We start from the raw sequence: 27,285 nt of genomic DNA on the forward strand, positions 1-27,285 counted from the left end.
TTGTCAGCACTATTTTGGGGTTCCGGCCTGGGCCGACTTTGAGAAGGGAATTTTAATTGCGTCTGTTGGCTAGAGATAAATACCCAATCATGTGGACCCCCTTCAGGTGCCTAATCAGTGCAGTTCTAATGACCAAAGCTGCAGACATCGGCCTACATGCTAACCTCTAATCACTACACTTGTGATCTAGATGCTAACTTCCTGCGTTGCCAAAAAAGAGCAATATGAAGGAGAGAAGCAGCATCTTTTATTTTTCCTCATTAGAGCGCCATTCAGGAAAAGATCATAGAATGTGCAAATAGGTGAAATGAAGTCTTTGATGTAGTCTTGCAAAGCTGATTATGTTTGGTTTAGGAAGCTAATTGATGAGGAATCTAACTATGTCTCCATGAAATTACACATAGTTCTAACTTTTCATTAACTTGGGAATTCTACATAATAATGATTTCCCACTCTAACTGTGTGTTTATTCCCATGAGTAGCATCAGTATAAATCCCCAAAGGCCATTCATAGGACAGTAAGACAGACCAGGCTGGTTCTACGTTGGTTTTCTTGGGCTGCTGTTTTTGTGGAGCTGGTTGTGAGGCTGTAACCAAAGCCTTTCATCTCGGAGCCAAGCTAAGCCACGTCTCTGCGGCAGCAGAGACAGCAAGCTCTGACCCAACTCCACCCACTGTGCTGGCAACTACAACATGTGGAGGGAGAAGTTTAAAACTTCTGCTTAATGGATATGGCTGAAATGAGAGAGCTTGAAAAGTAGAGGGCTTGCTTGCAAGTAGAGTGTTAAAAATTGAGGCTGTAATTGGGAGGTTTGACAAAAGGTTGCATTTATCTTTGAGTCAGGTGCAATTGCAAGAAAAACAAACCTTTTTCTTTTAAAGATTTTTTTTGGGCATTTTTTAGCCTTTATTTATAGAGGACAGCTGAAGACTTAAAAAGGGAGAGAGAGGGGGAGGGACATGCAGCAAAGGGCTGCCGTGTCGAGGAGGAAACCTCTATATATGGGCGCCTGCTCTACCAGGTGAGCTAACCAGGTGCCCAGCAAATCTTTTTCTACATGATCATGCATTTTATTTAGCTTATCCAATGGACTTTAAATGTTCTCAACCAATGAAGGAACGCTTGGAGTCTGATATGTAGAGTATGTGTCTATGAATATCACGTTGAACTTTCAGATGATCTCTTGAAGTGAAAAGTATAGTTGGTTGTGACATTATTTTCTTACTTAAAGGGACGCTGTGTAATATACTTCACATATATACAGTTCATGTAAATATATTTTGAGTTTACATGGTTTTATTGTTTTACGTATAGTGCCTTTAATTAGCTTTGAGAAATGTTCCTTGAATATTTGCTGGTAAAGTGAGAACTTAACAAATTAAATATGATTGGACCATTTAGTTTTTGTCACATGATTGGAATATGTCAGTTAAATGTTTTTGCCATGACAAAAGGTTTCAAAGTGATTTAAAGTCATCCTCACTGAACAACATTTGGTATTTACAGCCACCAGTTCTACCACAACAAAACCAAATGTGCCACCACCACATCGTTCAGTCTCAGGGACCGAGCTGTCTCTAGGGCAACTGTGGAAGGTTTACGTCTCCTATGGCAACTGAGGAAGGGGGACGTCCTTTGCCAGGCATCCAGCCAATCGTCCAGTCAGAATAAAACAATATGATTAGCCAGTACAGGTGAACCATCCAGCCAGCCTATCCAATCCAGTCTGAGCAGATCCAGTCTGCCGGCTGTGATTTGGTCAGGCCTCCATATGCTAATGAAGCGCATTAGTCTAATTGAGCAGATTGCAGTCATTTCAAAATCAATCTGTGCGCAGAATGAAAAGCAAATCATTTCCAAAGAGAGAGAGAGGCATAGCAAAGAGGGAGAAAGCGAGGAGAAAAAAAGAAAATTATAGCGCAGAATATTTTGTACAATTTAGTTTTAAAAGATTAAACACATTTTTACTAAATTAATGCACTGGACCATTTCAAGACACAGCATTTTTTTCCGTGATGTAGTAGATGTGGAAATATTTACTCTCCCATTCCCCTTTCCATGAAGGCATCAGCTAGCCTGTGGTTTGGATTTATGGTAGGAGCCTTAGTTAGTCTGGTTTAAAATGCAGCAGGGACACTTTTTGAAGCTCTGTGCCATTCAGTGGTTCTGGAAATGTGGTTTGCACACACACACAAACAATTTTTTATAAACAGGCCATTTAAAATATTAGCTCTGGTCTTCCTCATGCATCCCTGTTTCTTCATTATTCACTTTCCTCCCTTCTTCTGCTCTCCCCCAGCTGCCTTGCCTTGATGCCAATGACCTGTCACAATGCTAAAGATCCATCATCATATCTCACCATACACACTGTCCCATTTCATCATCCTATCTCTGCATACGCACAATGCCATCTCATCAGGGATGGATTTATGTGTTTCCATCCTCCTGTGGGAGCTGAGATTGGTTTGTTTTTAAGTGAGGGCCCATTGATCTTTTATTACACCATTAAGTCAATACGCTCCACTCATAAACAGCTTGAGATTAAATGAGCCCCTTTGAAGGGTTTATGTGCATGTGTGTGCATGTGTGTGTGTGTGTGTGTGTGTGTGTCTGTCTGTCTGTCTATCTGTCTGTCTATGAACTGTCAGCCTGCCAGCATACACTGAAATCTGGTGGCTATCATTGACATATATGGTGGCTATAGGGAGCCAAATTTAGCCTGTATAGCAGCACCTCTTGTCTCTATAGCTTGGCCAGGATGAAGCCATTTATTAGCAGCAAGTTGTTGGTATTTAAGGTGCTTCAGATTGATGCATTGTTGAGTTTAAAATGTTTACTGCTTTATTTACTGTGGCACAATTCATCTTCTTTCACTGGCAGTGTAGCACAAGCAGCTTTCAGCATTGTCAGTTGGACCTGATATTGTTAACCTCATGATGAGCAGTTTTTTCACGTAGATTATATTTCTAAGCCAAGCTTGCTGTGTCCCTCTGTTTCCAACCCTTATGCTTAGCTAAGCTAACCAGTTGCCTAATCAAGTTAATAAGCATATTTTCAAAAACTCTCAACCCCCACACCCATATTCTGTTGGGCAGAACTGGTCGGATGTTACACGTATCATTACCAGCTGAGCAATTAAACGATGGTTGTAATTTTGTTAAGTAATAATTGGATGAAGGCTATAATGCCCAAAAAGAGGGTGAAGTTCAACAGTGGTGAAGGTTTACGTTCTCTTGATGGTAGTTTCAAGAAAGTCTCACTTGTTTAATACAATTTTGGAAAATGGGTAACTACTTATGAACAATACACATCATGCGAAAATCTGGATTTGTTTAACACAGCATGTGACCTTCATCCGTGCCATGTGTGTTCTTGCCGAAGGTTACAAAAAACTGTCAACCGCATAGACTGGGAGAAACCAGAGACCAGCAACCACACTGGCCACTGACCCAGTGAAACAGCCTCTTAGCTATACTATTACACCCACTGGAATTTACTCTGTTACATGGCAAAGCGCTGTAGCATACATTGTCTGCTTAGGATACACAATGTAGTCACACACACACACACACACAAACTGAGCATGCACCTTGTGCATTCACAGCAAATGCTTTTGGTGCCTTTTCCATCGGTACTTAATGAGACTGCAGTCGGTGTTCTGATGATGCGGGGAACTTGTGGTCTGTCGTTTTGTCTCCCTCTTCACGTTGTTTAGCACAAAATTACTTTTCCACTGATTATATCATTATATTCCCATCAGAGCAAATTGGCTCACCACTGTCTGGAGCTGAATAACTTCCCTAGCAGTCATGTGTGAACACAAACACACACACCACAAATAAGCACATATCCCCACACAGGTAAAAGGGAGGGTGCTTAGACTGAGAAAAATATCTCATGTCTAATGCAAGAAACATGGCAAAACATTTCATAAAACAATTCATAAAACACTTAATGCTGTTGACTGTTTTGTTTTTTCATATGATTTTTAAAATCATATGACAAGTTAGTGCATGTGCTTTTGTGTTTTGAGTGTCCTGATTTCTCACTTTCTCTCACCTGTTCTCTCCACAGTGTGTAACTGTGATCTGGCACGATCTGGCTTCTTCCAGAAGAAAGGAGAGTACATCTGCACGGCAGACTATCAGCGGCTCTACGGTACACGCTGCGACCGCTGTGACAGCTTCATTACAGGAGAGGTGGTCTCCGCTCTGGGACGCACATACCACCCCATGTGCTTTGTCTGCAGTGTCTGCAGGTACACAAAACACTCACACACACACACAGTCTCCTACTGTATATATGTTTACAGTAGAAGGCTACATATGGTTGGGCAATAATACGGCAATATTATTGTTTTGAAGTGTCTAACCCCCTGGCAAAAGTAAGTCCAATATTCATTCTACTTTTAGCTTTGTTTTGGTCTTCACCAACTCCTGACCAAAATATCTGGTTCTTAAAGGACAATTCCCGCGCAAAATGAACCTAGGGGTTAATAACATCTGTGTACCGAGTTGACCGTTCTCATGCTAAACGAATGTGTCTCTACCTTTAAACAAGCTAGCGCAAACAGCTGATGAATTGTCCTTTAAGGTGCTAAATATTCCACTATGTTCACCAGCTAGTTTCTCTCTGCCATTTGGTATAAGATGATATACATTTGTATGATTTTTTTTTTGAAAACTGAGCTCAGAGCAAGTGCAGTTGGGGAATAATTTTCTGTGAGTTTGTCACAACAGGCAACACTTTTTATATTATATGCAGTCTATTCATCCATCATTAATATAAAAATATTGATTGGTACAGCTTTAAAATGTTGGCTTAGCCACCAAGGGTTTTATGCACTACTCCTAGTACATAGTTACCCATGCTACTTAAAGAGATATTTTGCTGATTTAACATCCAGCTCTGTGTCATGGCAGTGTGGGCAGTTTGTGCAGATGAATGGTGTGTGGCTTTCCTCTGTGGCCACAGCGCACGGAGCTCCCAGCTGAGCAGAGCAGCGCAGGTCTGCTGAGATCCGCCGGATGGCGCAAAACGTGTCACAGAGGTACGCTGAGATCCAGTGAATCTCTGCAGACCTCGGCTGCTCCGAGTTCCATGCACTGGCGCCACTGAGGGAAGCCACACACCGTTCATCTGCACCCACTGCACGCCGAAACTATGTGTTTTATGTCATATTTAAAATCCCCAGATCAGTACAGTGTAGATCTACATTTTGGATAGGGGGGGGTGCGCCAGTCAGATACTCAGGATTGAACAGAAATTAACCCAAAATTAACAGAAAGAGAAAGAGAAACCTTTTTGCCACAACATGAACATATTATAAATAATAAATAAATTAACAAATGACATTGTGTACAGGCTAATATTGAACTAACTAAAATGCAAAGGAATGTAAAGAACAAAGACTTTTTAGTGCAAACTGCAAAATGACACAAACCTTTAACAATAAACTTGGTGATTGTTGTCAACATTGAACTGATGGAGAACTAACTGAAGTGCAAAGGAATGTCATTGAATTGCCTTGTTGCTGAAAGGTGCTGTAGAAGTAAAGTTGCCTTGCCTTACAACCTCAGCCTGTCAGTCAGTCATCAGGGCACCGAAACCACTGTTGTGCCTGCTTGTCTCAGAGGAAGTGTAACGTCAACAGCACGGCGACTGCTTTCAGCTCTCCATTAATATCATACGATGTCTGCGTGAAGTTTTGTAAAACCGTAACCACACTTGAAACCACATTATCGGCATTGCCGTGACTCACTGGGACTTCAACAAAACTGCAGAGCCCACGTAGTTTACTCCGTCTGCACCTCTGTGTGTGTGTGTGTGTGTGTGTGTGCGTGTGTGTCAGAGCTCTGCTCTCTGTCAATATGCAGAGAGGACAGATAAGCTTGCGCTTACGCGCTCAGACGCTTTTGGAACCGAAAGATAAATAATTTTTCGATACTCGTAGCATCGGAGTATTTTGGTCGGTGCCATAAAAGTATCGACGTTTGGTCCCCAGCCCTACACAAGCACACACAAGCATTATTGCACAAGGAGACCAGGCGAACCAAAGATGGGAAAAAAATGGATTAGACCTTAAACTTAACAGTGTGTGTGTGTGCTGTACGATTTACTTTAATCACTTCTTTATCTGTACTGCTCTCTGTAGTGTGATAAAGCATAACAGCGAACAGGAGATGAATTGAGGAGCTACTGAAAATAAAATGAATGACTGTTTGCTGCCTCATGACCGTGCAATCCTTCCTGAAATGATGGTACACAAGTTGCATCTTTCAAAAAATATATTGTATGCATATGTGACTCATTTCTTTATCAGCTCATGATTCAGTCTTGTTTCAGTTTCGGCTCCTGCATGTCAGTCAGTCTGACTGGAAAGCTCGTTTTGCTTAGTCGAGACACGTTTCCAAAAAGAGAGCTGACCTGGTGTTTCACGCTGTTAGATTAAGTAAAAGTAGGCCATCTCTCCTCTGACCTCCATCAGTGCTCGTGTTAAGCTCCTCCTGAACAAAGTACCAGTCAGCCCTGTTGGCGCCTTTCCTCTTTTTACTTCACCTTTTCACTCCTCTTGTCACTCTCCATTCTCTTTCTCTTTCATGCCCAATTCTTAAAAAGTCCCTTGGTCACTGTTTGTTTTGCTCTCTTTTGCTCTTCCTCCCTCCCTGTCTGTTTTCGATGTGTTACTGTTTAAGGTTTACGTAAGTGTGATCTTCCCTTACCTCAATCCAGGAGAGTAGTGTTTGTCTGTTGTTGTGTATCGGCTTGCTATTGGCTGATAAACATGCCAAACTGACACCGACTGGCCAGTGGACCAGCCCTGGCAGTGACGGGATGTTACGTCTGCGCACGCACGCGTGTGTGTGTGTGTGTGTGTCTGTCAGTGTGTGTGGAGTCAACTGGAAGAGACAGCGAGAAGCCCAAGGGTGAATGTCTTTTTTCCTGCTCTGTCTGCCCTCTGTCACATTGCTCACAATTCTTTCTTGTACCTTCTCTATTTTCCCCCATCCTGTCTTCCTTCTCCTCCTCCTCTGTCTGCTCCCCCTCATCCTCATCATTACCGTCATCATCTTCCCGCTCTTAATCACCGTCCTCATGCCATCGTCTTCCTTTATGTGTTCATCATCATCCCTCCCTTTCTCTTTGTCAACACAGCCCCAGCTATAATGAAGGCAGATTGCAGGGTTTACTTTCCTGTGCTGATGTTTTTTTTAAGAAAGTGATCAAAACCAAAGGGCATATCTCTAAAGCCAGAAATAGCTTTACTTCTGTGGCCAGTTTGGGGGGGGGGAGGGAACATGCATTAAATATGTAACAGAGTAAATTTTTAAAGCACTGAGAAAGGCTGACAAGGCATGAGTGTCTTGAGGGAGTGAGAGCAACACACAGGTAAAGACAAGGTCAGACACACTCTTCTGCACCATCACAGCATTTCCTGTGTTTAAGTTGGACTTCATACTGGGATATCTCAGGTCAGGTGCTTATACGGTACATGCAAGATTTAGCGTGTCATGCTTGGAAGTGGACACAAACTCAGAAAACAGGCTTCACGTGTCTAATACAGACTTTTTGCTCATGTCAGTTAAAGTGTCTGAGTGAGTGTGAGTGTCTGAGTTTACGAACAGGTGGTTAACCTTGGAATCAACCCATGGGTGAATTTATAAATGAGCCTGAATGAATTATACCCTTTATCAGTTTTCATTGACTTGTGTCCCTTTCAGTATTTACAAGGACATTTGTTGAATAGTATATATTATATTTGTGTGATGAAACATCTCTGCTGGCTCATCTGTTCTGCTCACTTGTCTGTCCTTTCTGTTTTATGTATGGATGCTGCCCTTCTTTGAATATTATAAAAGCACAAGGAGCCTATGAGACTCTAGCCTCCCTCTGGGTCTTGGCTCCAGCTCCAGGCCTCGGCGGGGTTGTAAAAGGATTACTGCCGTCTATGTCTTTTAAACAGCCTTCTCTAAGCCTTTTAGCTCCCCATTCATTCTCACATCCTGCCCAGTCATAAAGAAATCAATCCGTCTCTATGAAGATGCTACAGAAGAGGAAAGATAGACAAAACGGTGTATCATGATGTGGTAAATTAAATTTCATAGGTGCTGCTTTGCTGTCATGTGCTGCACTTGTTTGCGTGTATTTACTCTTCCTAATCTTAGTTTGGCGTTAAAGCGGTGAAGAAAACAGTGACCTGGTGGCCCCAGCTGTGTAGGGGAGTGAGCAAGGCAGAGCGAACTGGGCGGATAGCCTGAGAAAGAACGAGGCGGTTAAGATCAGTATGCACTCCATGTAGTCTCCCTAATATGTTTTCATTCCCACTGAGAGAGACAGTTTTCCTTTTAGAAGCCTGTGGCAGCGTCACATTATCTCCTCTTTAATCACAGAGCAGCCAGGTGCTCCTGCAACAATCAACGCCCCCATGAACCCATCGCCTCAACTGTTTGGGAATGTATTTTCAGGTTCGTAGCGGGTGTCAGACTGTATTTAGCTTGTGTCAGCAGGATTATGGCCTGTCTGTCACCCAATCATGTTCCTGCCAGCACCCATTTGTTATGTCCGTGCGGCGTGCGTACAGTTGGCTGTAATGTAAACACACAGAGTCACTGCAGGCATTTTATCGCCGATTGTGTGTTTGTTTTCTCTAATTCTCTCTATTTTTCCCTCCTCAGTAAACCCTTCCCCATTGGAGACAGAGTGACGTTCAGTGGAAAGGACTGCGTGTGCCAGCAGTGCTCTCGCACACTCGTCAAGCCAAATGAACCGATAAAGATCCACGGGCCCAGCCGTAAGTCCGGCAGCCACCTCACTATGTCCGTTCTGTTTAGGGCCACCAGGCGCTGCGATGTGTCCACGAGGCCCATTTAGCTCATTTAGCTAATCAAATGTCTGTCAAATCAGTGGTCCGACCTGTCGCGCTGATCTGCCAGCTGAGAATTATGCAACACAAACAGACACATCATTCATTCATTACTGTCAGCACTACACATGCAGAGAATAGAGCATTTTATGTAATCAGTGTACATCTGGTCACATTGTTCCGCATGAACGTAAGTATATAATGAGTCTCTCATCCTTTCAGAATAAAGCAGGAAAATGACAAATTATGAACCCACAAAAGAGCAATAGTGAATGATAGTGAATCATTTGTGAAGTGTGGCATACAGACAGCAGGCTGCCACTCAGTGGCTGTGCAGTGATAACAGATGGTGGAGAGGCAGTGAATAACTGTCCTCCCCAGATCGCTCCATTCAGAGGAATGAAATCCAAACGGCTCCCCAGGTATGTGTTCATCACTCCGTCTTATGAGGAGGCAGTCTACGAGACGGGACACTAAATGTAATGCACTGGCTTTTACAGCCTGTTCCTCTGTCATTGTGATATTTAAGAATGCAAATATATGCTCTGTGTGCAAAAGTGGTAGAAATCCATTTAGCCAGTAGGGTACAAAATGATTATTATTTTAGGGTAAAAGGCTCAGGCAGGCTTTAGATTACATGGGGGAAAGTATTATTGATGGATGTTTGCTTTTACACACATTAATGAGAAATATGGTTTCCTAACCAAGTTTTAGTTTCCTGTCGAAATCCTTCTTTGTGTGTCTAACCTAAAACAGTAGTTCAACATTTGGACTTTGGAGTTAGAAGTTAGATTTAAAAGGTTGATGCCACTTTCATGTCTGTTATATGAAGCAGGCTGCTAGCTCAGCTTAGCACAGTTGCTAGTTCTACTTTTTTACAAATTAAATAAACAAGATGTAGTGTGTCATTTAGTGAGCTGCCGTAGAGGTGATGTAAGGCAGATTTGTTACCTTCAGACAGAGCCTTTTCCTGTTTTTCCAGTCTTTACAAGTATTCATGTAGTATTGATGCAACAGAAAATGATCTCTGAAGGGGAAGAAATATCAAATAATCCTACAAACTTGAAACTTGGATGACACCCCACATTTGTCCTTATGGATGAATACTTTGCTGAATGTAAATCTGCAACGTATGACAACTACATGTAGACTTCACACTGACCGAGAGGTTAAGAGGAGTACCATGTAAGCAGCAACATTCCCGTTCAAATCCGCTCAGGGACATTTGTTCCTTGTTATTTCCCTTCAGTCTCTTCCTACATCATTTTCCATCTACTTCTCAACTATTATATATACCAATACAGTATCAGTTAAAGAAATGAATGCTCCCAATATATACACACACACATAAATATAATAAAGACAAATCCTTTGGCCAAGGGATTTAAGATGCCGTTGGCTTAATTTAGCATGAAAACTGGAAGCGGGGCTGTCAAACAGTAAAACAGTCTGCCAACCAGCTCCTCTAAAGTTCATTCATTCAATCTTATATCTTTTTTTTTTTAATCCACGCAAAAACCAAAACATAAAAACAACAATTTGTGGTTGTACAGGGTCTATATGCTGGACTATTAGTCTTTTTATTTATTTATTTATTTTTCTTCTGATGGAGCCGCAGGTTACAACTTTTAAACATGTTGCAATTAGTGATGTCATGAATTCCTTTTGGTGATGAACACCACAGACTGGGGTGTGGCCAGAAATGCAAGAACAGTGTAGTTTCAGTTTTCTTCCCTCTGTCAATCATTGTGGTTTTTTATACAACCATATGTAACAATTTCTTGTCACAAGTTTTTAAGGAATCTTTAGATGTTCTAATGCCAATTTCCTTCGGTGGCTAAAATGGGAAATGTCTCCTGACTCAGAAGAAAATCACTGTGCACAGTCACAGTCTGGGGCTATAGACTCAGTACTATCACCACCGAATGACAGTTAAGATTTATTTGGACTACAGAAACCCGACTCAATACATTGCAGTTTTTTTTACTGTAAACCACAATTTGTCTTGGCTGACAGGGCAAAGTAAAGTGGCCCCCTGTGACTCCAGGCTTCTCTCAGGGGCAGTAGACCGGGTCAGAAAAGGTTAAGCTTGGCCAAACGTCTTTCAAATGGAAACAAATGGAGTGCTGACCTTTTTTCAGCATTTTGTCCCTCTGCAGCCATGCATCATTTGTAGCCTCTTTGCTGTCCTGCTTCTTTCTTGCCCTGTGTGTGTGTGTGTGTGTGTGTGTGTGTGTGTGTGTGTGTGTGTGTGTGTGTGTGTGTGTGTGTGTGTGTGTGTGTGTCAGAGAAACAGACAGAGAGAGATTCAGACATACATGTCTTGTGAGGGGGATTTTATGCAAGAAGGTGGCTGTGCCAAAGGGGTAGAAACTACACTTAGGAGCACAGTGGGTGTTTAAAGATGTACAATTACACCGTGGATCACTTTGTCTTTCTCTGTCTCCTTCCTTTTTCCCCCTCTCCACTTCTTTCCTCTTCTCTCTGTCCCGTCCTTCCCTCTTCCTGTCACCTTTCCCGTTCCTCTTTCTTTCTTTCTTTCTTTCTTTCTTTCTTTCTTTCTTTCTTTCTTTCTCTCTCACACACTATCCTTCTCCAGACTGTGCCGGGTGTAGAGCCGAGATCAAGCAGGGTCAGTCTCTCCTGGCGTTGGAGAAACAGTGGCACGTCAGCTGCTTCAGATGTCGGACCTGCAACATGGTCCTCACCGGAGAGTACATCAGCAAGTGAGTGTGTAATGAGAAACGCAACATATCAAAGCATGTGTGAGTCTCATGTCTCACTCAGAAGAAACATATAAACAGGCATACTGGATTTTTCATATCCAAGATAGGCTAAACTGTGCATTCAACACGCTACAGCAGTTTTTCTGAATTCTCTATTGCAGGGATGGAGTGCCATACTGTGAGGCAGATTACCATGCCCAGTATGGTGTGAAATGTGAGACCTGCAGCAGATACATCAGTGGAAGGGTTCTGGAGGTGAGAACGGGACCAGATTTCCACATGAGTTATTGCAGATTTAGCCACACATAATTCTGCAGTAACACAGAAATCCAAATTGGGAGTTGACTGTGGTGACTGCGTGTAATCAGCATTATCAGAATTGAGCAGTTGCATTTCATCCTCACCAACGTTTAAGCCCCGTTGTGCTTTAGGGAGTGAGCGACTTAAGATTGGCGGTGATAGAAAGTCTGTGCTGCTTTTCTAACATAAAACAAATTCAGCTGCAGTGTGTTAGCCTGGTCAAACTTATTTTCTTTGGGAAAAAAAAGGTTGAGCAGAACACAGGCCTACCTGCACCTACAGGAATCAAAAAGCTAGATTGAATCATAACAACATGTAAGGAGCTGAGAGAAAAAGGGAGTTATAAAAAGATCAAATGGGGGAAAAGTGAAGGGAAAAGATAGAAGCAGGAGAGACACGGAAAGCAAATTCTGCACTGATAGAAATCTGTGCATTGCGTGCTCTTACGCTGAAGCACTTTTAAAAAGAGACGGAAGAAGGAGTCAACAGTGGAGAGAAGGAGAGCAGAGGAGAAGGAGCTGTCGCTGACAGAGGAAGACAGAAGGGAAGGGGGAATAATGAGGGGACTAGGTTTGAAAATAATGAAAGGGATAGACTGCACATGCTAATTAAATGTTTTGGAAGAGTCTCTGGTGGGTGTCTCTTGTCTGTTGGGATCTGAGGAAAAGGGAACAGCTGTAGTAAAACCTTATCGGACACACACAAGAACACACAGACACACAGACACACACACACACACACACACACACACACACACACACACACACACACACACACACACAGCCTTGTTGTCCCTGTGCTGCTGTGCTTGTCAGAATGACTGGTGTAAAGTGTTTTGTTCCTGACTGTCAGCCTCCCTGGGCTATTTATAGACATGGGGACATGTCAGCCTTCATCTGGGAGTCTCTCTCTCTCTCTGTCTCTCTCTCTCTCTCTCTCTCTCTCTCTCTGATCAAATGAGCTTTGCAAGCATGACATTTATTCTTTTCTCCTGTCAAATCTTGATATCCTAATGATTTGCTTCTTTAAGACCTAATTTGACTCACAGACAGATCCAGAAACACTTACTCCACACACAAACAGTATGCATTTAGGATAAGAATAACACATACATTCTATCTGGGTACTTCACGGGTGATGTGTTCATTTTAGCACCTGATTTGAACTTCATTTTATTTTTTCGACAAAAATAGTACTAGTTTTAGACAAATTGTAGTCATGTCATCTTTTGTTTTGTTCTAGTTAAAATGAAAAAAGTAAAAAGTACATCTGGGGGAAGTTGCCAGCTGATTTTACCACCCTACGCTGTTGGGAGGAGTTAGACTTCTGGTCTTTCTGCCAGAAAGCCCTTTAGGTAACAAAAGTACTTGGTTAGGGTTAGAGAAAAAGATCATGGTTTGGGATCAAACAGACCCTTTCTGGCAGTTAGCCCATGTGCACTCTGCGTCATCATCTGCGCATGCTGGTGTTTCCAGATGCATGCAGGTCGTTGAAGTAGTAATTAGTTAATTTGTCCATCCAATATTATACATTTTGTCATGGTTCTTGTTTTTTTTCATTGTACATTTTGTTGTGAAAAAAAACAACACATTTTTAAATAGTTTTCATTGACGAAAATAACGCTGCACAGAAGCCAATAAATCATCAATTGATCTGTTTAAAAGTATCGTTTCATTGTCGGTACAGTTTGCCAAACTGATTTCTCTTCTCTCCTACATTGAAAAGCCACACTAATCTGTCTGTCTGTGTCTGTGTTGATGATTAGGCTCGTTCCGCAGAGACCCTCTTCAGTCCAACTTTCCAGAGCCAGTGGTTGTTAGTTTAATGAGCAGTTTAGAATAGATGGAGAAGGGTAGAAATAAAGACGGGGAAGTGAGAGTATAGGGGCCTCATAAGAAATGGTAATAGCAGTCGTTGAAGTGATAGCGTGTAACCACAGACGGTAAATGCTCCGTTGTTCAGAAAGCACGGGATGGAAGTGCAGCATCCTCTCCTGGCTTTCCTTTCAGAGTAACCTGAGACCGGTAAGGAGAGCAGGGATTGGCTCAAATGCAGCTTGGATACTATTAAGAACCATACTGTGCACTGGCAGTTCTTGAAGCACATTCATCAAAGAGGTTTCCTGCTGATCACATGAAAGTATCAGTTTTATGAAAAGCAGGGGAAGTCAATGCAGCAGAAAATGATACAACACACACACACACACACACACACACACACACACACACACATACTAAAACACACATGCTGCTGGTTGTGTTCAGATGAAACAGTTCAGGTCTCCTCGACACAGGCCACATGTCAGCAGTGCTTCTATAAATAGAAATTCTCTAATGGTGTGTCAGGAAGGCAGAGGTGACGGGACGGGGCCACGCCTCAGCCATCAGCCCCGCGGGGACACGGAAGAAACATCAGGACCGTGAACTGGACTGGATTAATGGAAGGAGCCAGCGCGGTGACATCATACTGCATCATTTCATGTGTCCATTTCACCTGTTTGGATGTGTTCCCCCAGGGGCGCTCTGAACGTCCAAGGACATGAATCGCACTCTTGTGTCCTTCACTTACATGACCACCTACTTCCCTCTTCCTCTCTGTAGCTTACACACTAGGGCTACACAATTAATCGCAATGTTATCGAAATCGCAATATGGACTAGTGCAATATCCAAATCGCAGGGAGCGACCCCATATTTATTAAAGGCAAAATATGTGTCACATCATTCTGAATGAAGTATTGTGGTGCTGCAGAGACGTCCCGGCCTACAAATCCCATCCTACAGACTAAAGAAAACAAATCATTGTTTGGTACAGATCCTCACAAAAATGTACACTATAATCATTAGAATTTTTAATTTTAGTATTTATTAAGGAAAATGAGAATAATGATACAAAAATAAACATTCCCTCCAATATCAGCAATCACATCACAATTGCAATATCAGTCAAAATAATCGCAATGAGATATTTTCCTCATATCATGCTGCCCTAATACACACACACACACTCCAACACTTTTTCTCTGACCTACAGAGATCTTTGCTCTAATTTTGGCATGGGGGAGAATGGGTGGTGGCTACCATGTGATTGCTGTATGCTGATGAACTAGAGGCTATGCTGTCTCAGTACATTATGAGGCTATTGGTGGTCAGGTGATATACAGGAGAAAACATATGGAGATAATGCCCTGCTCATTTCTACATTAGCCCTCACTCTGGGAAACTCTTTATGATGGTAATTTATGTTCCGTCACACCTTTTACTCCTCTCCTCCTCACAGGCGGGGGGGAAACACTACCATCCGACCTGCGCTCGATGCTCCCGCTGTAACATGATGTTCAAAGAGGGAGAGGAAATGTACCTGACAGGTGAAACTTAATGCCAGTACATTGCACACACTCATCCACACTGAGGCTTGCGGATGTAGACGAATGCATGGCGTGTGCGAACACCAAAAGCCAATCCGTCTTCTCTTCTTCAGGATGTGAGGTGTGGCACCCATTATGCAAGCAGGCAGCCAGGGCAGAGAGGAGACTCAGGGTGAGTTATTAGAGTTTGAAATGAAAACATTGAGATAAAAGGAAAACTGTAATTTCCTCACTGTGTTCGTTCTCCGCTCTCCTTTATTCTTTGTCTTTTTGTACCTCACAGCACAGACGCCTGTCAGAGGCCTCCATCTCTCCACCGGGCTCCTCCATAGGCTCTCCCAGCAGGGTTATATGCGTGAGTAGCTTATAACTTTGCATGCTTTAGCTGCCACTGCCACCAAGCTTGCCCTAAAAAAAGCACAAATTCTACAGCAGAAACACTAGCACTACCCATATGCTTAAATGGTTAAGCACCAACCCGAGAGGTCGCTCACTCCCTTGGCCTGTTCACTTGTCTCTATCCTCAACTCTATTGTCAGTGATGTGGCAGCAGTTAAAAAGAAGTTAGAAATGATACAATGTTAATGGTTTGTATCTGGGATGACCATCTTCAGTCATCACATTTGATGAGCTGTATGGTGCAAGATGGATCAATAAATGTCTATCTATCAGTTCCCAGAAAGTACTGATATATAGTGATTTGCACATCGAAAAACATGTGTAAGTTAGGTTACGTATGGGTAAAAACTGGGCTCAATTTGGATACAAAACTACAAATGTTCAGCAACTAGCAACTTGTGGGATGCACAATGGATAGCAGTATGAGGCGGTTCAGGGATGGCAGAGTCAGGCAGTTCACCACATTCACCACAAATTCTCAACAGCTATTTCATGGATGCCACAAAATGTTGTACAAACATTCGTGTTCCTGAGAGGATGAATCCCAATGATGTTGGTGATCACTTGAGTTTCCAATTAGCGCCCCCAGCAGGTCATAAATCTATCAAACAGTTGGGTAAAATATATGAACATCTACTAGATGGATTGGCACAACAATTTGTACAGACATTCACGGCCCCAGGACGATGTAGCCTAACGCTTTTGATGATCCCCTGACTTTTCTGTAACATTTCCAGAAGGTTTTCGTTTTGAGTGAAATATCTCAAAAATTATCTGATAAATGACCATGGCATTGTGCACAGATATTCCAGGTCCCCAGAGGACGAATCCTAGGGACTTTGGTGATCCATTGACATTATTAATCTAGAACCACCATCAGGTCGTGGTAACATTCACACTGCGAGCATGTTAGCATGCTCATGTTAGCATTTAGCTCACAGTACTTACAGAGTGTCTAGGTCACAAAGAAGGTATTTCTAATGCACTTGAACTGTCCATAAGAATGGGAATAAAATCCCCCAAAAAAACCAAGGCACATTAAAGTGAAATTTGAACAAAATTGTTAAATGTTACCCACACATCTAAAAAACAAAACCTTGCATTTCAACCAAAACCCAATTTTAAACTAAACACTTAAACATGTTTTGATGTGCAAATCACCAAACCAGTGCTTTCTATATACAGTACAGTATATAGAGAGAGAGAGAGAGAGAGAGAGAGAGAGAGAGACTATGGGGAACATACCAGCTTTATGTGAAAGTTGTACCAGTTGCATTTCAAAACCTGACTTCAGCCAGATATGGTGTCCAGTAGGGCTTAATCGAAATTTTAATCACAATTACGATTTCAGCTCCTAATGATCACAAAAACAGATATATAAAAAAAAAAAAAAGAATTACACTTTGCATTTTTGCAAGTAAACTCTTATTTTGTCTTGTGCTCTGAAGGAAAAGAAAATGTTCAAACGGTAAAAGTATGAAGGGAAGTTTTCACTGTTGATTTGTTTAGCAGTTTCACTGCTTTTTAAGTTCAATAATTGCAACATCTTTCCAAAAGACAATGAGTAATTGTGTTAAATAATCGTGATTATTATTTTTTTCTCATAATCGAGCAGCCCTAGTGTCCAGTGTCCAACCATGCTGCTTGGCAGTCTGCTGAGTGCTGCTGCATGTTGGCAGTATTAGCATGTCAAGGGTTGCCTGCATGCAAGTAGGAGTCACAGCTCTCTGCTCAGCCCTGCCCCGCTCTGCTCTCATCTCATAATCAATGACCTTTCTGTTTAAGGTGATGGATGAGAGAGAAATGCAGCGTTAGCACGCTTGTCCTCCATACTGCCTCCTCTCCTCTCCCTCCCTCTCTTTTTCTCTCTCGCTAGCTGTCTTTGCTTCATCTGCTCTCTTTCTCAAACATGCTGAGCCCCAGAAAGGTCAAAAACTTACACTGCTGTCAGGTTCTGCAGCACATACTTTTGATGAGCACATGCACACGTATGTGTGTGTGCAGTCTTGTGTGTGCTTCATCAGCTCTTTTTCACTCCTCTCACCGCTGCATAGGGCTGGGTACCGAATTTGATACTTTTTAGGCACCAACCGAATTGCCTCGTTAGTATCGACAAAGATCCTCTATACTTAAGATTAGATACAGCGCATTTCAAGCAGCGCCAATGGTATAAAACAGTATATACTTCCTGTCTCCTAAAGGGGCGTGGCCTCGTTTGAAAGTATAGTGAATGTCGTGGATGAAAAGTTATATTTTTATTATTTATTAATATTTTCTTTTGCTAACGTTAGATATTTACACAGCTAAAAGACATATTTAGCATCATGGAGATTAGTTTTGTTAGGGCGTTCACAAACGTTAGCTGACGTTAGCTTCTCTGTGTTGCCAGATCTGGCGAGAGTTTGGTCCTGAGACAGAAACAGGTCTCAAACAAAGTTAATGTTCTCCTGATGTGTCCATCCCATGTTGTGTCAGAATGTTCTGGAGATATTTGGCTCGTAAAAAATGGCTCCAATGTTTACTTTGGTGACTACGGGGTGAAAGAATCGCTCATAATCTGTGTTCACGCTCACTTCTCCCGTTGGAATCAACACACTCAGACCTGCCGCTAGTCTCCTGAAGAGGCGTGGCCGTGGCGGAGCCCACGGGACACAGAGACAGGAAACTACTCTGAGTTGGGGCGTCTCGGTTCTAAACCGTCTCTGGTATTGAGTATCGAAAAATGCCTCGTTATTCAATACCAAATTTTAATACCTAAGGAGTAAACCTCATCAGCGTCAGTGAGCCAATAAGCATGCAGCATGCTTCTACCAAGATCTACTAATGCTGGTGATTGGCTGTCTAAAGTTACACGTCGTAGAGACGCGCAGGAAAACCTCTACGTTACACAGAGTTACATCTTTTTCAGCTAGTAAGAGCTGAAAAAGATTTTTGCCGTAATCTGTAATGTTATAATTTCTTATAACATTACTTATTATTAACATTGTCTCCGCCATAAGGAATTCTAAGTAATGACAACAATTCTGTTAGTGCATCCACATGACACAAGCCTTCCGTGATCGCACTTCACCCCCACCCCTCCACCACGCAGTTGCTAGTAGCCAAGGAGGACACGGAGGATTAAAAAACATGATGGACTCTTCAGAAGAGGTCATTATCTTCACTCGATTTCTGCGAGAAAGTCACCGGACGCCCCAATCTTGTGAACATAGTCCTACTGAGAAATCCAGAGAGAGTAGTGTGGAGCTGATAGTCTTAATTAGCTTTGTAGCAACTCATTTGGCAACGGCTTGAATGTAACGGACGTTCATTCATATAAAGAAGTTACGCACTAAAGCTTTAAAATTGATTTTATAAAATTGGTATTGAAAAAAGTATTGTTGAGGAACCAGTATCAAAGTCACTGTATTGGTATGGGTAAAATGTTTGAACGATCCCCAGCCCTACTGCTGCATGATCTGCTCACTGCTCACTGCCACTGCTGGAGTTTCCATTCTGCTTTGTTACTGTGCATTGTCCATTTGGTTGATGTTGGGTCTTGTTGCTGTTGTGTCTGTCTGTGGTGGGTGTATGTGTGTGTCCTCTCTCCAGGCCAGAGTGGCGAATCAGATCCTAGATTATAAGGACCTAGCTGCCCTGCCAAAGGTCAAAGCCATATACGAGGTCCAACAGCCAGATCTCATATCCTCCTCATACCAGCCCTACCACAGATACACCTCTGATGACAGGCTAGAAACTTACGGCTATGGGGAGGTACTGCTGCTACACACTCCAGGCCAAACATTGCTCTCATCGCTGCTCTCTTTTCAGGAGAAACACTTTGCTTAGTATTTAGATGGAGCTGTGCTGATGTAGGTCTCATTGTTTTAGTTTTTTAAGTTTTCAAAAAATGTATGCATTATTTTGATTTGGTAAAATGTGATTAAGGAATTAGAAATTTGAATGGAAAATTGGATTTAAAAATACAATTTTCAGAGCAAACACTTGATAATATAAAAAGATAATTGTCTTTTTTACAAATAGAAAGGGAGTCTTTTTTTTAAGTCCTTGGAATTTTCAGTAAAATTTAATTTAGTAGTTATGACTATTTTGTAGCATTTGTTTGAAGTTACAGATTGGTGGATTTTACAACATACTTCAGTTTCTGGTAAATGTCTTTTTACATATCGTTGCTGTCGGCCAGAAACATCGTATCTCCATATTTCGTCCATTTTTCCCCATAAATCTAGTCTATTGGTCACCCTTTACGTCTGTCTGTGGGTTTTACAAATATTCAAGCAGTGACAAGGCAATTTCAACTGACTTTGTTTGAGGTAAGCTCAATATAAGGTTTTCAAATTAGCCAAAAAACGGTTTTGGACATACAAGGTTGTCAACCGACAGCGATGATAAGCACCATGCTAAAAGGAATAGTTCAACATCTGTTTGTTCATGAAGCTAGAGCCAGCAGGTGATTAGCTTAGCGTAGTTTAGCATAAAAACAAGGAGAAACAGCTAGTCTGGCTCTGTCCAAAGTTAAGTTGCTCACTAGCCAAGCCAAACCAAGGAATAGTTCAATCAATTTTTTACATTTTATTTTGTGTACAAATAAGACGTAGGAAAGCTTTTTTGCACACCTCTTTTGTCGGGCAGGTGCGTAGGATATGATCAAAAGTAGCAGATCGAAATGTTTAAAGAAAATCCCGCACACTGCCAATTACGCAAGCAATAATTTATTATGAAAAATACAATGTTTCGGTCTCAGACCTTCATCAGGTAAATTTAATAATTATTTTTTTTAACTGATGAAGGTCTGAGACCGAAACGATTTTCTTTAAAAAAGTGTACAAATAAGAAAAAAGAGGTACACATTGTTACTTAGTGAGCTTTAGACAGACATTAGAGTGGGATCCATCTTCCCAAAATGTGGAACTATTCCTTTAACTGACTTATAAATAATATATTATATATTATAAATAATTATGTACAGTGGTCATCACTTTGTCCCATGCATAAACCCCCACCAATCATCCATGTAGGATTAAACAAAACATAGATTGAGTTTGGTTGATTGACTGTCCGGTCTTTTCTTGCAATTCTGTACATACATGAAATATGAAATATTGTTTTTGTTTCACCACGGTGCTAAAGTATAAATGGTAACTCTTCTCTCTCCACTGATTCTCCAGTCACTTAGGACACTCTCTCCTTATTCTCAGGTAAGCATGCTCCACAGCAGAGCACTTAAGACAAGTGCTCCCTGTTGCCCCCTGCTCTTTTTTCAACTTTTACCTCACCTTTATCTTTTCAGGACTACGACAGCCTGGATATAAAGCAGAGGCGGTGCTCCAGTCCAGGTTATATTGACTCGCCGACATATAGTCGCCAAGGCATGTCACCCATCATGCCTCGCTCTCCGCAGCACTATGCCTACCCTGGTAAGTCAGATGGTCTTCACTCCTAGTTGTCTGCTGATAACCTCAGAGTTTAATATCAGTCTTTTAATATAAAAGAAGTAAATCATTCTGTACTTATGCACTTTGAACAAAGTTGAAGCCCAATGGAGCTAAGAGAATGATTCTACAGAAGTTGAGTCATTTAAAGGAATAGTTCAACATGTTGGGGAATATGCCTTTGTCGAGATGAGAAGATTGAAACCACTCTTAATATGTGAGACTGGTATCAGTCTTCTCACCTAAATCTCAGCAAGGAAAACTAATGTGTTAATGTGCTCAAAATTTATTTTGAAATAGTTCAAAATGTTGAACTATTTCTTTAAGAGAGCTCAAATTGCTTGTCATTTCCATTTGTATGTCATCACCACTCTTAACAATATTAAAATATATGCCATCAAAGTGTTTTAGTGGTGACAAAAGATACACAGATTCGCTGCCTTGGGGCAGAATCTTTTTTTGCTTCACTCCAAAAGAGTTGTTTGGCTATCTCATGCGCTGCAGTTCCTCATTGGCTGTCATTTCATTTAGCTCTTACACATGTGCATTGACACTGTACTTACTGTATTAGGAAGGCAAGTCAATAGCCTTTGTAATTGCACAAGTGGAAAAGTTATCCAATGTCACTTTGTAAATTGAATGGATGTTTAGGCCGTTTGGTTTTCATCTGCATGGTTGAGACTTGTGTTGAGGCCTTCCTTCATGCTCATGTTTCCTTTGCTGTGATTGGCTGTGGCTGGCTGCAGGCTCTGAGAGTGGCAGGAGTTCACCTTATTACGGCCAAGAGGGGCGGTCAAGCACACCTACCACAAACCAGCCCCCTAAACATTTTCATGTACCAGGTAGGACTCCCCATCTCTTCATTGCACCACTGTCAATCTCATAGATTTTTTACTAAGCGTGGAAGATTTCATCTGCCCTTACTCACGAATGCAAATCATTCATTTTAAGTTCCATGGGAATCAGAGTGTGTGAACATGTGACTAAGTCGTATTTATATACTGTACATCATTTCTCTGGCGCATTCTCCCCCTCATACTGCATCTTTACCTTTCTTTACAACCATCCTTCCTACCTCCATCTTTCCCCTTCCGATCATCCCGACAGAAAAGTCACATCCTCTCCTCCTTTACTCCTCCATGTTTCACCTCTCCATCTCCTCTTTCTCTCCTCAGCCACAGGGGACCCCAACATCTACAGGAAGCCTCCCATCTATTCGAGAACGGGTACAGTGCAGTTAGCCCCGCCTTAGCCTGCCTGTCCTCTTGTCAGTTTAGTCATTTTGTGTTAGAGTACTCCATGTAGATGTTTTTACTGACCTATTGATGTTTTTAACAGCTGTGATTTGGCATTTATTACTATTGATGCTCCAGTTGTCATAGAAAAATGAAGCCCTCGTTAACAAAACCAGACAAATGGAAAATATTGACTATGTGCTTAAAAATGCACAAAGGAAATAGAGTTTGACTTGTACAACTTTATTTTTATTGAAGATGAAGATCAATTAGACTTATTGCATTGGTAACTGGCCCAATGCAAAAGAGCAATGTTTAGTGCGCATGCCACAAGCACATGCCTGCTTCTGCGTGCAGCTCCTGCAGCACGACAGGTTCTTGTCGGCAAAAGGGGCTGGAACAGACCCTGAATGAAGTGAAGGTTGCTCAGGCGTGACAAGTGTTGAGTACATGGGACTCTGAGGACACACAATTCACCGGAATAGAACAGAACAACGGCACAAAGCACAGTGGAAAACTGTATTATAACTGGAATTTATATTTGCTGTGGAGACTCAGCCTAGCCTAGTTAACCAGTGGTCAGTGTGTGATTTAAGATGTACTGTAATTGTAACTGTTTGACTTCAGACACATCTGTTGTGTTGCTTGTTTTTTTTTTTTTATTGAAAACAGAGTACGTGAGACAGAAGTCTGATTTCTTGTGTGGAATTATGTTGTCATTCAATCAAATACTCTACAGCAGCGAGGTTAACACAAGATGCTATTTCAAGATATTTTTTTTTTTTTACAAGTCAGTGAACTGAAATGCAATTCAGCCATCTGGATAGTGTGCTTCAGTATAACATTCCTAAGAAAAAAGATTCTCTATCCCCTTGTCACATCACACTGGAAAATGCTTTTCAGCTGAGAGTCACAAGATCTAAGACCTCCTGCAGGAGCATAATTTATCTTTGTTCTTGTCCTGCATGTTACTGTGTGTGTTGGTATTTTTGGGGTAGTTATTAAACTGTGTGGATGTGTGTATAGACACTTTCCCCCTTCCATATGTCTTAGCTATAATTAGTACATCACTGGCCATCATGTTTACAATACACATTTTTGCCTCTGAAGAATAAAGTAAATGGCAAGTTCAAAAACCTTTAATACCAACATTTTGCACACACTTCAACAACAGTCACAACACAACAGTGTTGATCCTTCTCGTACTTTATGTCCTTCTAAACAGCAATTGATTATGTTTTTCTGTTTTAGCACTTAACAGGATTGATGTAAATCTAAAGCCACATGTGAAGTTGTGTTGCTGTGTGCATCAAAGGCCTGTTATGTACTACTCAGCTGTATAGAAAAGGTCTCGGTGGCTTGGTCCTTGTTCTCCATATGGAAGCTCTCATATTGTCACTTCTCTCTTGGGGACGTTCCAATAATTTTTCCCTTTTCTTTTTACCTCTTTTTTTATTGCATCCAATCACTTTTATTCACTTCCCTCCACCTTCTGCTTCACCTTACCCGGTGACCTTGCCACTGTAAGTATCTCCCTCCTCTCGCTGTTTCACTCAATGCCGGTAGATAGATATTGCATATCTCTGTGTGTGAGTGTGTGTATGTATCTCTCTTTCTGTTTGTCATCCCATGTCAATATGGCACAGTCATATTTTCTCTGACAGAAATTTCAATCTGCTGTCAAACTGAATGGTTGAGGGGACCACCGCAGCACTGACAGCCAGATACATTTGACTAATGAAGAAGAATAATGGATGTGTGTGTGTGTGTGTGTGTGTGTGTGTGTGTGTGTGTGTGTGTGTGTGTGTGTGTGTGTGTGTGTGTGTGTGTGTGTGTGTGTGTGTGGCGGCTTGCCCTGTCATCAAGCTGAAAGTGTGTGTCCCAGAGATGAGAATGTCTGCCATCGGTGTCATGCATCATGTGCATAGGAATTCAATGGATCATGGATCGGGGCCGGCATGGCTAATGGCTAACAGAGTGAAGAGCGATCTATCTGAAATTACACTGCATGTCACATCCATTGACTCCCATTGACTGTGCTTTAGTGCAGAGTGGCATCAATATCATCGCCTCACACCGCTCATGAAAGCACCGTGTGCCTCAGGCTGAGCAGTAACTGAACTAATGTTAGTGCTGGTCATTGTCATGCAGTTGGCTGAAATACTGATCTCCTCTGACAGGAATGGTGGATATGTTGACTGTGTAAATGTACTCTTGTGATATTTATTAACACATTTTTCTCCTCATAGGTATAGTTTGACATTTTGGATTGGCTTATTCACATTCTTGTTGAGTACTAAATTGACACCACACACAATCTGTATTCCACATGAAGCTGGAGCCAGGAGACAGTTAGCTTAGCTTAGCATACAGAGTGGGGGAAACAGATAGCCTGGCTCTGTAAAAAGGTAGCTAGGTCTGGAGACCATCATCTCTAAACGTCATGAATTAACATATTATATCTTGTTTGTTTAATTCATACACAAACAGGGCACAGTGACTTCCAGGAGTCTTGTCTCGTCACCGTGACGTTGCCAGGTAGATAGCGGAGAATGCAGAAAGTCGCTGCTCATGGCTAAAACCACAACTTGTTATTTTGACACTTCTGTTTTGTATGCATTAAACAAATTAGGTATAATGTGTTCATTTGTGAGCTTTTGAGATACTGATAAGCATTTTTTTTCTTTGTTGACAGCAACAGGCTAGCTCTTTCCTCATTTCCAGTCTTTATGCTATGCTAAGCTAACAGTCTCTATACGGTATCTCAATATTAAACGGACAAATGTATATTTGTTAGAGTGGTATCGATCTTCTGATCTAACTCTTGGCAAAAAAGTGAATAAACATACTGTATTTCCCAAAATGTGAAACTATTGCTTTAACAGAATGACCACTTACTTTGATCCTATCTGGGGGGTTTTCTCTCCTAACTTGATCCATTTCTTCACAGACAATCATGTGGACACAGCCACCAAAAGCAGGACCAGCGAGGACATCCTCAGATCCTCCAGACTGTCCACCTCCTCTCCTGAGCCATACACCCAGTCAGAGTCGGACTACTACCCGTACACCAGCTCGCCCAAAAGTAGGAGTCATTTCACTCCGTTTAGCTGGATAGTAAGCTGCATTTTTTGTATTTTTCTGCTGGACCAAACACAGACATAGAAGTGCAGTTTGTTTTGTAACTGTGTTGTCATATTTATTCACTCACCCACTGTGTTCCACTCTGAACTCTACATTCATACAAGGGAAATCTCTTTAATCTGTTGTCTCGCTCAGCCTATCGGGCGCCGAGAAGACGCTTCTCGACAGGAGGAGATGAAGAGAGTTGGAGTCACAGTCTTCAAAGAGTAAGCGCTTCATTATTTTCTTTCTCTCTTTCTTCAACATCTGGTTGAAGAAAGTCACCTCCTCGGGAACACCCATAAATAATGCACGTCTTATAGTATGATGCCTGAACTATCCACCATTTGCTTCTTTCTCCATCTTGGAAAAACCCTGTACATTAAATTAGCCATTTTCCCATACACCTCTTTTCTTTTCTTTTTCTTCCCCTTCTGCCTCCTTCCTCAGATCGGGAGTGGCATCGGGAGGATGATCCTAAAGGAGGAGATGAAAGCCAGATCTGGTTCCTATGACAACGACCCCTGGGGCAGTGCGAGGAATTCTCGTAGTGGGAGCAAGGAAACACTCAACACTACAGGCTACGGCACCACGGCATACAACAACACTGTCAACGGATGTAAGGATCCACCCTGCCCCCTATGCATCTTCCTCTTTGTCTATTCTTCTTTCTGTTTCTGCATGTTCATGCCTGTGCAGCCATGTCTTTGTCCCTCCCGGCGTGATCATATATGTTGCCACAAGGTTATTTCATTTTTTTACGAACCGTTTACGTTTGGAGTGAGGGCAGTGAGGTTGTGGATGCAGGTCAGAGAGGGTCATGGCTGCTGCAGGCGGGACGGTTTATTGAGACAGTTGAACAGCTGCTGCCGAACCTGTGGTAGGCCAGCAGCAGCAGCAGATGTGGCCTGTCATTGTTGTGGCGATATCTGATCAAGCTACCTAGAGAAGAGCATTCAACCAGGTGTGCCAGATGTGATAAAGTCAGACCTGAAGCTACCAGAGTTGTTTCTGTTTGTAATGACAAAGCTTTAATGGTCAAGCTGCGTATTGGGACAGCTGTGTTAGCCCCTAACATTCATTCTGTCTCCGTCACTATCCAGTGGTTCCCCTCTTCTTTTCACTTCTTTGCTCCATCTCAATTTGCGTGCTTGTTTCTCCTCCTCTCACTCCTGATATCGCTCTTTATATTCTACTCTGTTAACTCTCCATCTCTCTGTCTGTCTGTGTACCTATCACACTCTCTCGCTCTCACAGCTGGTGTCCCATATCCTGGTTTATTTATGAGCAGTAAGATCTCTCATTAAAGCTGTTCCTCTGATGGGTGGGGACACAACTGAACGGGACTCTGTTGGCTACGGTTGAAAGGCAACAAAGGCTTGTAACCATACAAGCTGTGTTGTGCGATTAGATGGTGGAGCGCGCGTCTTTGTGCTTGCGTGTTTGTATGTTGTTGTTTTTTTATTTTTTTTATTTCTCCCCCCCCCTACCCTGAACCAGTCCTGCCTGGCCTCTTTCTGCCGTATTGCCCCTTTGATGTTTAGTGTTCCTCCCAGGGCTTGCTGGGTACCCAACTTGCATCTTTTCTGTTTCTTTGTTACGCCTCTAACTAGACAGATGGCTGTCAAAACTCTATAGCCACTTCTGCCGAATATGTTTTTAGGAATTTAATCAAAATTTAGAGTAGGGCAGATTAAAAATGCATTGCATTTTTGCAATAAGGAAGATGTCATGTAACTTTATGATCTCTTTATTTCACAGCTCCCAGATCTCAGTACAGCGCTGATTGTGGTGAGTTTATCATTTCTATTTTATAAATATTCTAAAATGATTTAGGCTT

At 42.0% G+C, this 27,285-nt stretch overlaps 1 protein-coding gene across 7 annotated transcripts in view; it reads left to right on the plus strand.

Annotated features, from left to right (window-relative positions):
- Window positions 1–27,285, plus strand: part of ablim3 (actin binding LIM protein family, member 3) — a 50,562-nt gene that overhangs the window by 20,189 nt on the left and 3,088 nt on the right. For 3 of the 7 annotated variants that reach the window (XM_039812967.1, XM_039812965.1, XM_039812966.1), the window contains exons 3-18: window positions 4,076–4,259; window positions 8,677–8,792; window positions 11,464–11,590; window positions 11,752–11,845; window positions 15,169–15,256; window positions 15,370–15,428; window positions 15,540–15,611; window positions 19,247–19,408; window positions 20,824–20,853; window positions 20,946–21,072; window positions 21,834–21,929; window positions 22,263–22,313; window positions 25,273–25,407; window positions 25,602–25,672; window positions 25,896–26,064; window positions 27,207–27,236. In XM_039812967.1, the coding sequence (XP_039668901.1) occupies window positions 4,076–4,259; window positions 8,677–8,792; window positions 11,464–11,590; window positions 11,752–11,845; window positions 15,169–15,256; window positions 15,370–15,428; window positions 15,540–15,611; window positions 19,247–19,408; window positions 20,824–20,853; window positions 20,946–21,072; window positions 21,834–21,929; window positions 22,263–22,313; window positions 25,273–25,407; window positions 25,602–25,672; window positions 25,896–26,064; window positions 27,207–27,236 (1,611 nt within the window). The remainder of the gene's footprint in view (window positions 1–4,075; window positions 4,260–8,676; window positions 8,793–11,463; window positions 11,591–11,751; window positions 11,846–15,168; window positions 15,257–15,369; window positions 15,429–15,539; window positions 15,612–19,246; window positions 19,409–20,823; window positions 20,854–20,945; window positions 21,073–21,833; window positions 21,930–22,262; window positions 22,314–25,272; window positions 25,408–25,601; window positions 25,673–25,895; window positions 26,065–27,206; window positions 27,237–27,285) is intronic. The other 4 variants (XM_039812968.1, XM_039812969.1, XM_039812970.1 and 1 more) reach the window with 3 other exon arrangements.

The sequence above is a fragment of the Perca fluviatilis genome, chromosome 10 (genome assembly GCF_010015445.1).
Source record: "Perca fluviatilis chromosome 10, GENO_Pfluv_1.0, whole genome shotgun sequence".
Lineage (NCBI taxonomy): Eukaryota > Metazoa > Chordata > Actinopteri > Perciformes > Percidae > Perca > Perca fluviatilis.